Genomic DNA, 15,162 nt, shown 5'->3' with positions numbered 1-15,162 from the left:
TTTTCTAGAAATGGTTATGTTTGGAAAATAAAAGCATATATATGAGTATTTTGCTACAGTTCTTCAGTATCCTGCAATTTAGTCAGTGTTGGGCTTCCTTTCTTAGCGATACAAAGCTTTTAAAGCACCATAACATTTTCCCTGAGCACTGCATCACTTATAGGAGCGGCTGAATTTGTCTCCATTTGACATTTAATGTACTTTTCCTTTGGTACTCACCATTTTTATTTCTTATTTTAGGGTCTGCTCCATTTTTCAGAAGTTTCAATGCACAATGCTTATGAGCACGGTACGCTGCACAGTGCAATGGTGTGTTCCCCATCTGATCTGTACAGTTGATATCAGGTGGTTTGGGCTTATTCAACTGGAAAGAAACAAAGTTCTGCTTACTTATCTGTTTTCCTGCCTTCCCAGATGCCATGTTCTCTCTTTTGAAAGTTATGGGTTCCTAACTAGGATACTTCGGTGTAGATCTGGCAACAAAGAGGGCACGTAGCAAGTGTTAGACAAGGGCAACGACTACAACAACCACACAAGATGTTCAGCTAAAGCAAGGAACTTCAGGTTTTTGCTTGCTATACCCCTTCAGTTTTCTGCTTGCTATTCCCCTTCTACTGCACAGCATGGACATATTTATCCTGCTCAGTTGCACAGTGCCAGGGAAAGTTGCCCAGCATCGCAGATCAGTCATTTATATTGCTAGAATGGCTCCGTGCAACTCTGCTGTCAAAAATCTACTGCTCTCCATAAAAGGCTCCCAGGCACGGTGTGAAAGTTAGCACAGGCCAGCGCTAAATCCCGAAAAAAATGGTGTGGACACCCTGTTTCAGAGAGTAAGAACTTTGAACTGAAGGGTGGCAGAACTGCCAGTCTCAGTGACACAGACAGCCTAGGCCATTTAGAGGCTCCTTAGGATAGGCAGTCTGTCACACAAACAGCTTTGCTGCATTCTGAAGTCCAACTATTAAGATTAGAGCAACTATGTAACGGAGAAAAAAGCCCACCCAGGGTTTAACTTGCACACAAGGTAGGTGTTTTGAGAAACTGACCCCATCAAAGGGAAGGGTCATTAAGCATGACACTACAAATTACCCAAAAAACCACTACTTTTCTACTCAAATTATGTGGTTGTCAAGTGTACATGGGGGTTGGACTAGGATGATCTTTAGAGTCTCTTCCAACCCAAACCATTTCATGCAATATCAGCCATATAGTTGTGCTCCTGAGCCAAATGGGACTGCCTTAACAGAAAAGCTAACTTACTGATAAGCAGCCTTAGGAGATCAGAGTCACAAGTGCATGACAACAATTTTAGAGAAACTCAGTTTAAGCATTCTCATTAGCCATTGAGGAGTTACTCCATAATAACAGAATTCCCATGGCAACAATTTAAGTTAACATCAACAGCAACCACCTAAAACATGCTTCAGAAATAGTCCTGTAAAGGATAAACTGCTACAGATGTTATTTACAGATCAACTGATAAGAGAACAAAAATAAAAAGTGGCAGCTTGTGAAAGTATAGCCTCATTAATACTGTGGTCAAATTGCATTCCTGAGGATTCCTACGTTTTAGCTATTTCCAACCAGCTGTTTTACATCTATCTTATCTCTGTTTCCCAGCTTCTTGCCCGCACACCTCTTAAGCTGCATGCCTGTGCTTTCAGCACCTTACACCGTATTACAAAGCATTACTTGGAAGAAAGTTTGACGCATCAGCTCACTGAGATAAAAATCTCTCCAGTCACTTCAGGAAACGTACAGTACGTTTTTGAAAACTCACAGGAAGAACACACTGGTTTTGCCTCAAGTAGACTAAAAAGACTGGGTTAAGATTCAGTTGCTGAAGATCTAGCTCCTAGTAGGAAAACAGACTGTGATCTAGTGAGAACCTTCACAAAAGAGAAGCACAAAAGCCACCACTTCCACTTGACTTCAAGAAACTTCAATAGAAAGCAGTTATAAAGTTAAGTGCATAAAGGTAAAGGAGAAAAAAGGGTCTGAAGTCCAGTTAGAAGGTTTAGAGAAACTGCACCATTAAATTATCTGTTCCAGGCAACTACTGTGTTACAATATGCAGTACAGCCTTTTTTGGTAAACATGTTCAACATAAAACAGAGTTAATAACAAAAGGGTATCTTTCAAGCTAGTGGCACTCTTTTCCAAAGGCAGGGAAGTATGTCGCACATTCTGGTGTTAGGTCACACAATAAAAGTACATGTAAGTAACTAAAGTTTCATAAGCATAACAGTCTGCTAATTAAAAAAAACAAAAACATACAGCAGGAGCAGAAAGGTCTGAACAATCAGTAGGCAAAGTATGAGAAATTCTCAAGATACAGAGTAGTTCTAAAGAGCTACACAAATTCTCTGCAGAGGTATTCTTTAAGGGTAGGAAAGTCAAAGAGGTTTACATTATAGAGCTGGAAATGGAGAAAGTTCTTGGGACTTCCCCAAGAGTCATCAGGAGTTTGAAAATTGTAATTCAACGGTCACAGGTTCAAGTACTCACACAAAGGATTCCAAGGAACATCTCTTTAGGCTTGACTTAGAAACTGTCTTGGGGTCAAAAACGTGTAAGTATTTTGAAAAGTTAGAGATCAACATATCACATATCACGTATACACAGCTCAAAGATACTACACATATGTCTAAAAAAAATTACTTAGAAACTAAAATGTTGACAGGAACAGTTACATGCATAGTTACATGCCACATAAGAGACAGCAGAGTTCTTCGATAACAGATTTCTATGAGGAGTCACCTTTTTCTGATTGTTTTTTCACATCAGCTTAAGGTAAGAAGACATTCAACAAGTGCTAAAATTACCAGAATCAAGAACAGATCTCTTATGTTAGCTTATTAATTACAATTCATACAATTGTACCAGTGTACTAATGGACTATTCTTCCACATCTTAGTTACTGTGTACAGCTCTGGTTCTCTCTCCATTTCAAAGTGGACAGAGCAAAAAAGTACAAATAAGAATTACAAGGATGACCAAAGGTTTAGAAACAGTTTCCATGTAAGTAAAAGTTAGACAAGAGTTCTTCAGATGAGAATAAATAAATTTAGAGGAGGGAAACAATAAATTTTGAATAGGTGCTCACTCTGGCTTCCAGGCAGCAAAGTAAAGAATGTCAAATTCCTCAATATACAAATTTCTAATGGAAAATTCACAAATGTGAAGTATTCAGACTGATGCCTTAAATAAAAGGTATTACTAAAGGTGCCAACTAGCTAGAAAATGATCCATACTGCATGTCTTACTTCCAGGGACACTCTTGAGGACTCTCAAAAGTTTGAGTCCAAGCACTAGGACACTGCTTCAAAATCCAACTGGCTACAGCCCTGTGCAACCTGCTCTAGTTCATTCTGCTCTGCAAACAGGAAATTTGACTAGTTCATCTCCAGAGGCACTCTCCAGGCCCAAGTCTTCCGTGATCTGCTTCTCCAATAGCCTTACCGTGCCACCGTATTGGTCAGCTGGAATTTCTGTGAGTGTGCACGGGCACACATATACAGTTTTCAATTTCTGCTCAGCGTGAAATTGTGTTGTGCAGACAACTGTCCACTGAAAATTACAGAGACTTCAGCTGCAACGGTGCTAACAACAAAAAACTTACTTTCAAGATTAAAGACCATACCATGGTGAATACCATGACATTAAGGCGTTCACAATAACACAATAAGCTCACGTCAGCAGACCTAGAACCATTACACTGCTATTTACAACTAACTGAAAAGAATTTAGAAACACAGAAGCTTTTGCAATCTCCAGTACGGAGGCTGCAAAACCCTTCAGGGTTCAGCACCTTACATAACATGCTGCACAGCACTGATATTCTGAAGCCACGGCACTTTGCAGTGCATAGTACAATGTCATATTTTGTTACACTAGCATTATGGCTTGAACCACTTGACACAAAAGTATTACAAGCACTTAAATTCTTACCAAGGCAGTCAGTTTCCCCACTTCCCCCTCTCTTGCTGCTCCTAAGAGGAGTTCTTCCAGTTTCCTTTCTTGTGTCCTTTCCACTGCTATTAAAAAAAAAAAAAAAAAAAAGGTCAGTCTCAATAAAGTAGCAAGTACATATGAAGTAAAGCATTGAAAAACTATACCAAAACAAGCCCAGAGACAAAAAGAGTTCCAGTGTTATTCATTTGGAACAGGTATAAGTGGAATATTTATTCACAAAAGTCTGTGTCAGAGCAAAAATATGTTCAAAGCATGTAAAATTTGACAAAATGTGTGAGTTTATATAAACATACATACTACAATTTTTTCAACAATTATTATCAACCTCATTCCCTGCGGGAGGGAAAACGGGAACTATGGGACACCCTCATCTAATCTTCCCTGTGCTCTTTTTGGCTTCTCTTCTACTCTTCCTATCACACTACAAGAATTTTATTCTTCTCTAAAAATCCAGCAGATGAGCAGCTGAAAGGACTATTATCTGTGCACTTGCATGCAGAATTAGAAGTGAGATCACTTCACACGTACAGTCTGTGTTAGCAGACACCGAGCTTCAGCTGTATTTATGAGTATCACATAATACTACCAGCGAGCAACACAGTTCTTAGAACTCTCCAAAACTATAAGCAGTGAACTTAGGTAAGTATTTGGGCACCATCTGCCTCACTTTTGACCCCTGCGAGGCAATGGAGGAAAACAGGGAAAAAGGGTTTTACTTTTTTTTTCCCCTTTTCACTTAACATTTATGACCGCAATAGCAAGTCCTGAACTTGATCCAAAAGTGGGGCACCTTTGCAAACCGCTTGGCATTTTTTTCCTTTAATGATTCAGTTGACATAAAGTCACTTAGTGTTCTTGACTTGAGTTTTTCCTCTTCCAGTGAACCAAGACTCTGACTATCATATGCCATTCAGAGCTCTAGCAAGGACTACCCCAGCAGGACTGAAACAGTTCCTCGAATAATGCTATTGGCATTCATGATACTCAACTCTCCAAGTCACAAAAATCCCCCCACCTGTCAGCTTTCAGAATGTACATGTATTGAAAAAAAAAAAAAAAAACAGGTTATGGCCTATTAAAGTTACCTTCCAACATATTCCTTATGTCTTTATCATGAGTAACTTCTTTTGCAGTCTCTCCACTCCCATTGACAATGGAAGTATCAGCATTATGCTGCAAGAGTAACATCACCACCTCCTGGAAAACAATTTGAAAAACACTCCTTATCTGTCTCTGTAACAGTAAGGCCACAATCAGGCTTTCCAGCTACTGACATCCTGTAAGATGAGCTGTGTAACTAACAGTTTCTCACCACTGCTGATTTTTTATGAAAACAGGAAGGAATGCTTTAGAGAGATTGAAGAGTGAGGCTGACTGTAACCTTCTCTCTCACATCAGTAATGCTGAAGGAACTAAAAGGAGTTATAGATGAACACACTGACTCTGAAAAGCTGGTGTACCTGGTGCAAATGCTAAGTTTGACAAACAAAAATAGTACAACTGGCTCTTTTCATAACATAATAAGTAGTCACTCCTTCAGAAGGGCTAAGTGGTTATCCATAGAGGTAGTACTAGTTTTGAAATAATGGTGGTACGTGGGGAACAAATCAAACTAGTCTCATATTACGTAGGCCTATAAAAAGCTCTTTATTTCTAGCTATCTATGAAGAAACAGCACTTCCAGATCCCAAACTGGCCTGTGTGTCCTAACTAACGGGTTTTTTCCCCTCTAGGAGCCGCTAAGATTAAAACAATGTGATTTCTCTCTGTGGTTTTTTTTTTTTTTGGAGAAAGTTATAGAAGCTAGGCAATGTGCCTAGTCCTTCTGAACACACTGTACCAAAACAGACAATAAGTCATTTTTAGACACTGTAAAAACATCTTCTTGAAGTGTTCTTATTGCTAGCACTTTAATAATTCTACAACCAAGACTTAAAAAAGCCAAAATACTTTACCTTACGTCCTGTGAAAGCTGCCCGATGGAGTGGAGTGTCCCCCATGTCATTCAGCACATTCACATCCGCACCAGCCTAAACAGCATGAAAAAAAGACATCTGAATATCCTTCCAACAAGAACTACATAGCTATTCCCTCTGACTGAGGGGAAGGGGAGGACAGGACACTAAGGTAGGCCTCATGGCAAATCAGATCAGAATTGTAATAGGTTCTGGAAACAAAGATAAAGTACATATGTAAGATTCATAACCCACATTCTGCAAATTGCTTCAAAAAAAGAAAGCCTCCTGCATTTTTCCAGGTACCTCTCACACATTTAAGAATGCGGTATATGGGAAATAAGTACCCCACAGGGGCTGGGGGTGTTGTGGGTTTGGTTTTTCTTTGATTTGGGCTGTTTGGAGTTTTGTAGGTTTTTGGTTTATTTATTTGTTTGGGGGTTTTTGGCAGGGAGGTGTTAGGAAGAAACCACAACAAACAACTTAATGAAAGAACTATAGTGGTACTGTGTAACATAAATACATTTGTTACAAATGTACAAAGTACCACCAGCCTCCTGGTGCTGCTGATATAATAAGTCTTCTCTCTGGGCAACTATTGCTGTTCTTTCACTTGAAATGCAAACTTCCATGTGAGCATTGATAGTACCATCTGAAACTTAACCTTTCTTCTCCCTTTCCTCTTTTACAGTCTTTGTCTTGAATCTCCCTTCCTTTTGTCACACTCTTTCTCCATCCCATGCCTTTTATCTGAAAGGAGGACTGTTTGCCACACTGCACAGGCACTGTTCCAGCAAACTAAGAAATACTATTCTTCCACTGAGTATGCCTTCTACACCACCTTACCTAACCTCTCAAAGGGTCAGAAAGAGGGCAGGACATATTTAACTTCAGCACATATGTTTAGATCACATGACTTAGCCAGGTCACTGCTGCCTCCCTGAAGTTAACTGATGAACCTGACTTAGATTCTAGAGCTCTGTTTCTGGTATCTCCTTCAGTTACTCTCTGAGCACAAAATCTAGGCACAAATACACAGACGTGCACATGTTTAGCTTTCAGAGTTGCACAGCCTCCCTTAGTTCTCACCTTATTCTTTAAATAATACCCTTTCAAGAGCCCTAACAAAGAAAGCACAAAGTTACATACACCCTTGCAACTCTTGAAGTTGGATGCTTGAAAAATGCATTAAGTAATAAAACTTCACCTTTTGCTTTAAATAGCCCTCTTAAATTGAAAACAGCATTATTTACTGAGGAAGTATGGACGCTAGAGAAGAATTTCTTAAAGAAATCTCAAATTTGTTTCTTCCTTTAGAGTCTGGATTGTGGTCAGCAGCCTTGATTCTGAACGAAATTCAACTTCACATTAGCTACCTTTGTACTTGAGGCTGTTTATCACACTCCTGTCACCTACAAAAAAAAATCTTTCCAATATGAATAGGGTCTAATACAATTAGGGTTGGTTGAAGCTACCAAGAGAAAAAAAAAAGAAAAAAAAGTCATAAACCACATATTCACTGCATTTGCAGTTGTTATGCACATATAAACAGGTCAGCTTTGATGGCAGAGGTTTGCTGTTTTAAAATTCACCACACAGTTCATTATTTCAAAGATGGAAGAAAGCAATAACGAGTCAAACTATATTAGCCTGTTCCTGAAAGCAACACTTTGTGCAGAATTCTGGGCATACTTCTATGTACAACATAGAAATAGATAACACAGGGGTTTTTTTGCATTTGAGACACTTTAGCTCTTCCTACAACTCAGTAAGTGAAACTTCCTAATTTTACGTACTTGATGCACTACACTAGCCTAGATCAAACTCTTGAAGTAACTGCATTACTAGTATCACATGCTGGCTTACTATATACAGATGTCCACTAAGCTTGGAAAAAGCTGAGCTTTCATGAGTGCATACCTATATACTACTTGTCTTTAATTCATATATGTAGACAGTTACACAAGAGTGAGTTACAAGCTTACTCCAAGAGAAAGCTAGCTAAGCACTGATAATTGTCAACACTGTTCAGAGTAACCAACCTGTGCTACTGTGAAGATTTCCAGTGTCACTATTTTGGGTCCTTGCAAACTGTGCCATTCTCTACGCACCACAACTATCTCCTTCTTTAGTTTTAATGACCAGTTACCTCTATGTTACATGTAGATAAACTGTAGGAGTGGCTCTGCCTTCCTGCAAAGCCTCCTTTCTTCTATCACAAAAACCTGAATAAACACTAACTGCTTCTAGAATAACAAAGAATTTTCTTCCTTAGATGCAGAGGAAAGTAGAAACATACCTTCAGCAAATCCTCTACCACAACAGCATGTCCAAAGTAGCAAGCAAGGTGAAGAGGCGTCCAACCCATATTAGATTTACTTCTGCCTGAGAGACAAAACAGGTAAATTAAGCTTTGGTCTCACAGTACAATTCAAGGCTGGCATGGGTGACCATTCTTCACAGTAACAGAGGAGCAAGGAGGCTGGAAGCACCAATACTACTTGTGTTATTTGAAAAATCAGGATGCAATTTAAGAATGCTAGATTCCAATCTACAAAATCTTTCTGGAAGGAAAAAGTCATGTAGCCTGACTGAGAATAAAACTTTTGTTTGCATGTAATACCTCGCCCTTTAACACTAGCAAGAAGCTTCAGTTACTTTCACTCACTGTGAAAATGGCACATGCAGGTGCATATTTCTCTTCTTTATCAAAAAAACTCTTTGGTTTACCCAATTTTATTTCCTTTACTCAAAGGAAAGGTAGGACAACCCATTTTTCAAAACATAACAGGAGGAATGATCTAATGTTAGGGTTCTTTGTTGCCTTGTGCTTGCATTCAATTTTAATAAAGACAGCCTTACTAAACATGACTTGAAATCTTTGTGCACAGCAGAACTCATGTATCATCTACAGCTCTAAGCTGCAGAATGATAAAGCACAGACAGGAAGCAGGCACATAAGTGACCCTGCAAAGGAAAATATGACTTATGCCTTAAAGAGCATTTAAGACATGCCTTGGAAGACTGTCTGTACGAATAAAATTCAACAACTGTCCTACAATCACTTTTTTAAAAGCAAGATATTAAAGCATTAGAGATTACTAAAGTTAATAATCCATGTCGCTTTCCAACTGCAACACTCAACTGCATTAAGCAAAGCTGATTTGTGCTTTTTACTAAGCAACAGACCCAAGGCATTCTGAGTATCACCTGAAAGCAATCATTTTGTATTTGGAAGCAAAATGAAGATTAGGCATTAGAAATTGTTTTGAAATTATTGCCACAATTAAATTTTCCCCTGTTATGTAACCTCAAGTACCGAGGAATGAAACATGCACAACATAAGTTCGCCCTGAGGAAACAAGCCACTAGCATGAGGAAAAACAAACTCTTGGTCTTAAAAGTTCATCACTCTTTATTATGCTTTTATAATAAAAATTAACATTAGAATGTGGTTCACAGCTGAAATGCTTTCCCATTTCTTCGAACTGTTTCCAGCTAACATTTCCACTCTGTATTGGCAATTTCTTTTGTTATTTGATTTTCTTTCTTCTCAACTCTTGTTTCCAACTCAGATTTAGATCTTTCCCTCATCACAGTCAGGCCTACAACAGAGCTCCCACTCTGTGACTGATGGGCTAAGGTACCACAGAAGATAAACACTGTGTGGATCACTAACTCTGGGACTATTTGTGTTGGATAACATACTAAATAGACATCATTCAGCCCTCAGTCTAGTAGGGAATAAGGTTCTTTCAAAGAACACAAAAGAGGTCTGAGCTGCACTGAATTCATAAAATTAGCCCAAGACAGTCATTAGTTACAGCACTAACAAGACTGTGCTGCTGCCGCCAAAGAATTTGGTCATGAAAAAAACCAAAACAAAACAGAAACCCGTCCAGATTTGTAGTTCTTAGTGAATAAAGTACCACAGGCCCTTGTTCTGCTTCCACTCTGACTGTTTGCATTTCTGATGTTAGCTGCCCAGCTATTTCTCAAGCCCTTAAGGTGTTTGTTACTTCTCTTCAAGTGACCACAAGTGTTTGCAACTTTTTTTTATTATTTTAAACCAGAAGATCATTACACAGGAGAGAACACAAGGAGAGAAAAGTAGAAATAATATAATTTCAATAAAAATATAAGTCCTCTGTCCCTCCCATACGGCTCTTTGCTTTAATGCCAGTTAACTCTAAGTCTCAAGTATTACCATTTGTTTAGAAAACGGAGACAAACTAGGCAGTCATTTCCCAGCTGTGGCCTGCTAGGCCACTATGCAGTCATTCAAATGTGTATTTTGCCATAACACACCACTGACCTTTACAAATTTCTCACTTTGCAAATTCCTAGATATTTCTTGTATGTAAGGAGAATGAGCCAACAATAGATGGCCTTAGAAAACATGATCATTTTGGATGAAACCTGGGTTTAGCACTGTTTTAATGCAGATACCTTCTTTCCAAAACAGTGAACTGAGAAAACCAAAAGCAGAAGTTCAGATCATTTGGCTGGATTCAAGCAAGTCCTGATTATCTGCAAGCACTGACTGGGTAGAATACAGTAGAATACAGTCACAACAGAGCAAGTAGAAGAAGCATGACTTTACTTTCTCTTCCTTCACTTTGGCTGAAATTGGGATGTTTAGGATCACTGTTGTCAGACTTTACACTTATGAATCTATAGCACACACAGCCTCAGATACAGACACACCCCTGGAAAGACAAGTACAAGGTGTCAAAGATAGGCTTTGACATGCAGGGACATTGACTTGTCAGACTTATATCTCCTAAGGCACACCCTGGAGGAAGTTTACACTACCTCCAGTATAGCCTCCCACCTGCTCCACAAGCACTTTATTCCAGGCCAAGTGTCACTTCCACATCAGATGCAAGTACTGAAGGAACTGCCACAGCACTGAAGACATTCCCATACCCTGACTTTCTAGGGACATCTGATTATCCAAGAAGGTAATGACAGAAGCACAAGAGGCTGTCAGGAAGAAAAGGAAGATTGAGGGTTGCAAACAGACAGTTACAGTCTACAGCATGTATTTTAGCTAATCATCGAGTGGTTATGCAACTACTATCTGGTAGTAGCCAGCAGATCAGAACTTGTAGCAAGACACTCATGCTAGTGAGGAGGTAGAATGGCAGGGACAGTTATACTGCAGAGGCTGTTTAACCTGAATTTGTCTTAGACTATTTCCAAAGGAGTACTCTACGGGAGCAGAGTGAAACAAATCAGTCTCTGAAAAGTGACTGTGGAAGTGCAGAGAGTTAACTCTGGAGCTAGAGAACAGTTCCCTCAGAGAACACTTCAATTACGCTTCTATGTGCTCCAACATTTAGAAGAATCAGAACCTAGAGATTTCACTGCGGACCGATTGCCACCTCCATTATATGCATGCAAATGGCCTGCATTGCACAAATTTGCAAATACACTTATTTTTTTTAAACTGCACTATCACAAGCATATTCCATCTAGCTTCCTAGAGCTCCCAGTAGCAAGCAAGGATTAACTGGCTGCCATGTACTGCTAAACTAGAAAATGAACAGCTAAGCACCATCTTTCCCCTCATTACCTGAGTCTCTTCTATCCTGCAGACTTTCTGACCAGAGACCCGTTTGTTTGACATAATATGGACCGCAGACTGTGCCATTTCATTATTATTTCTCAGCTTCAGATTATGTTTAAGAACACATAAGAGATGCTCTAAAATCTCTTCTAAGCAAAAGAGACTTCAGGAACTTGCTTATGTGTACAGCTGTATGAATTTTTTGGTACTTTTATTCCAACTGTTTAGGCACTACACACAATGTCTTGAACATCTGAGAAGGACATACTAGTGAGGGTGGAGAACTTCAGCTTCATCAAGGTCTGTTTAGTTCCCCTTTAAATTATGAACTAGCTCTCCAAAGATGAAGTAGCGAGAGCTTGGATTTACAACTTGTTTTTCTGAGATGAGTACACTAACCACTGGGAAAACACAGACACAGCTGAGCAGTCAAACAAAAGGACGAGTAAACTGATGACTAAGCTTGTTCAGATAACAGGCATCCCCTGCTCTTTAGGGCAAGGTGCTCCCTCTGTCATGGCCAAGATGAAGCATAGTTGCTCTCTCCCCTCTCCCTCTCTATCACTGTCTTCTTAATGCTTCTGAATAGTTTTATGCTGAACAACAGAATAGTAGCCTGTCTAGAAAGAGTGGGATACACATCCACTTTCTTGAAGCAACCAGAAATACACTTGTGTAAATAAAGAGAAATATAAAGCTACTAGATTAATAAAGAAATAAAGCAGCCTGAAACTGCTAGTAAGCTTGCAAATCCCATCCCAGTCCAAAGTTTTAACGCTCAGCAAGTTGCTTGGTGATAAATAAGTTAGGTACACATGAGCAAAACTTTAGTGTTGGCCAAAGACAGATGAAGAACAGTTTTATTTTCCTTTCCCAAGTAACCCAGTATAATGCTAATAATAAAAAGCACATATTTGTCCCAAAAGTTCCTGCAAGTGGCAAGAAATGTAATGCTCCTACAGAACAGAAACTAGTGACCTGATCTAATCTCTGCAGCCCCGATGAAGGCTATTTACTTCCCTGCCACCACGGTCTGTTTTGTTTAGTATTACAAAGCTCCAAAGCTGGCATAAGCACGAACACAGGCAAAAAGAGGTACCATCTCTTCGTCTTGTTGACACTTCTAATGTCTGTGAATTACTTTGAGGTTTTCTGTACATTACAGCTCTTCTTAACTCTGCTTCTGTTATCTCTCCCCTATGCAAGTGTGGCCTCGAGTCACAGGGTAAAAGCAGCCGTTTAAGTGGGTTTTTATTACTGTGTTAAGCACTCCAAAGAAAACAAGATTATACTATCACTACCAGTTTCACTACATGTGGCTCCAACAGTGAGATTACAAACATTTGAGGAAGGCTACTAACCTTTACAGTTGATATCAAAGCTTATTTCTCCTTTGTCCATGGTATCCAACAGCTGCTTAACTTCTTCAGCATTTCCATTTCTAGCATCATGGAGAAGCTGCTGTTCTGCTTCAGTACTCATCTCTAATAAAAGATAAGAAAGAGCCGATTTTGAAATCTCTTATACACTGCTGTAAGCTACGGCTTAATATTACATCACTTTTCTCCTTATTTAACTCTGGTGTGAGAAAGATAATTATTTTCCCTGTGGAACACATTTAATGCGCAAGCCGTTTTCAGCAGTCCAGCACTCAGGCTACTAAGAAGCATTAAAATTCCTCATACAAAGCAGTTAAATAACAAATTACCCAAGTTTTCTTGCTTCTCGGTTTTCTAGGTTCTAAGTGTGCCTTGGGAGTTGGAACTGCATACCCCAAACAAGACATTTACTTTTCCCTCATAAGGCTTTTACCTTCACCCCTTAGGGTTTCCAGAAGCAACAAGGAAATAAAGAAAATAATTATGCACACCTAAGAGCCCAAGTGTTTCTTCAGAATTAACTGACACTTATTTTGGCTGCCAACTCTGAGGAACAGATTCTGTCTTTGCACAGAGGTCCCAGATACCCATCAGTGATTGGTACTATCATCTCTTGAGCCTGGATACCTCCTATCTCGACTTGGAGTCAGGTATTCAAACAACTTTGTAGATCTGACCTTATCTTTTAAGAAACACAATAGTACAATATAAAGAAGTTAACACATAACTGTAAAACATCACTAATTCTCATCTTATCATTGTTCTTGATCTGCAAAAAAAAAAAAAAAAAAAAAGTATTTACATCTTTCAAAGAAGGGAGAAACCAAAACATTTTAGCATAACGATTTTACAGCTCTCTACTAGGCAAACAGCCTTAGACCTTTGGGCAAGCGATACTGCTACTTAACATGCCTCCTGCAGAATACAGTTATTACGTGATGTCTTAACCAATCTTTTTCCACATTGAAATCACAAACTGAGGTTGGTTTGCCTTTTTTTTCATGCTATTACAACAACTACCAACCACATGAAGTTTAACAGGGGAAAGTGCTGGATTCTGCACTTGGGACAGGGCAACCCTGGTTCTGTGTGTATAGACTGGGGAATGACAGGCTGAAGAGAAGTACCGCAGAAAGGGACACTGGGGTCCTGGTCAGTAGCAAGTTGAACATGAGTCAGCAGTGCCCTGGCAGCCAGGAGGGCCAACTGTGTCCCGGAGAGGGCATCAGGCAAAGCATCGCTAGCTGGTTGAGGGAGGTGATTGTCCCGCTCTGCTCTGGACTGGTGCGGCCTCACCTTGAGTCCTGTGTGCAGTTTTTGGGCACCATAACGTAAGAAACACACAAAGCTATTAGAGAGGGTGTCCAAAGGAGGGCCATGAAGATGGTGAACAGTCTGGAGGGGAAGCCTTATGAGGAACTGATGAGGTCACTTGGTTTATTCAGCCTGGAGAAGAGGAGACTGAGGGGAGACCTCCTTATGGTACTCCATATCCTTACGAGGGAAAACGGAGGGGCAGGTGCTGATCTCTTCACTCTCATGACCAGCAGCAGGACTCAAGGAAACAGCGTGAAGTTGAGTCGGGGAAGGTTTAGGTTAGATATCAGGAAAAAGTTTTTCACCCAGAAGGTGGTTGGGCACTGGAACAGGCTCTCCAGGGAAGCAGTCACAGCACCAAGCCTGTCTGAGTTCAAGAAGCATTTGGACAACACTCTCAGGCACATGGCGTGATTCTTGGGGTGTTCTGCATAGGGGCAGGAGTTGGACTCAATGACCCTTATGGATGGGCCCCCTTCGAACTCGGCATATTCTATGATTCTATGATTCAACTAGACCCAGATGCAGCAACGCCCCATTTAAATGCACTGCTTTTAAGAGTTGTCAAAAAACAATTTCCAAAACAGCTTCAAAAAACTGTGCTGCTACACACAATTTACTGCTGTTAAATACAATATGAAAATAAGAGGCTGTTGTCCAAATTTAGTGTCTCCAGTTTAGTAGGTTCACCTGACACGCTCAGTTTACCAAGTGCTACAGAATCCAGATTTCTGAAGTCGATTAATGATTACTGGCCTGACATACTTAGCTTTCGTATCCTAGCAGAGGTTTTGATTGGTTCCACAAACTGTTTACACTCTGCTGTACTAGACAAACAGCTTGATTGCATCACACACACTCATAGCTTAAATAGATGCAGGGAGCTCTTCGACTACTGTAAGATAAGAAGCCACTCAGCAAGAAAAGATACAGTGAGAACACTGACAAGCAACAAAAAGCC

General features: G+C 39.9%; 1 protein-coding gene across 2 annotated transcripts in view; it reads right to left on the bottom strand.

Moving 5' to 3' along the window:
• Positions 1 to 15,162, bottom strand: part of OSBPL1A (oxysterol binding protein like 1A) — an 86,589-nt gene that overhangs the window by 59,007 nt on the left and 12,420 nt on the right. For both annotated transcript variants that reach the window (XM_027887576.1, XM_027887577.1), the window contains exons 2-7: positions 12,867 to 12,989; positions 8,233 to 8,318; positions 5,934 to 6,008; positions 5,064 to 5,175; positions 3,955 to 4,040; positions 220 to 364 (exon numbers count right to left, since the gene is read on the bottom strand). In XM_027887576.1, coding sequence (XP_027743377.1) covers positions 220 to 364; positions 3,955 to 4,040; positions 5,064 to 5,175; positions 5,934 to 6,008; positions 8,233 to 8,318; positions 12,867 to 12,987 — 625 coding nt within the window. In that variant the 5' untranslated portion in view covers positions 12,988 to 12,989. The remainder of the gene's footprint in view (positions 1 to 219; positions 365 to 3,954; positions 4,041 to 5,063; positions 5,176 to 5,933; positions 6,009 to 8,232; positions 8,319 to 12,866; positions 12,990 to 15,162) is intronic.

Source organism: Empidonax traillii, unplaced genomic scaffold (assembly GCF_003031625.1).
Source record: "Empidonax traillii isolate 1590-97213 ecotype Southwest subspecies unplaced genomic scaffold, ASM303162v1 scaffold215:size2007263, whole genome shotgun sequence".
NCBI classification, from domain to species: Eukaryota; Metazoa; Chordata; class Aves; order Passeriformes; family Tyrannidae; genus Empidonax; species Empidonax traillii.
The sequence above is the reverse complement of the archived record's forward strand: the minus strand, read 5'-3'. Positions and strand labels throughout refer to the sequence as shown.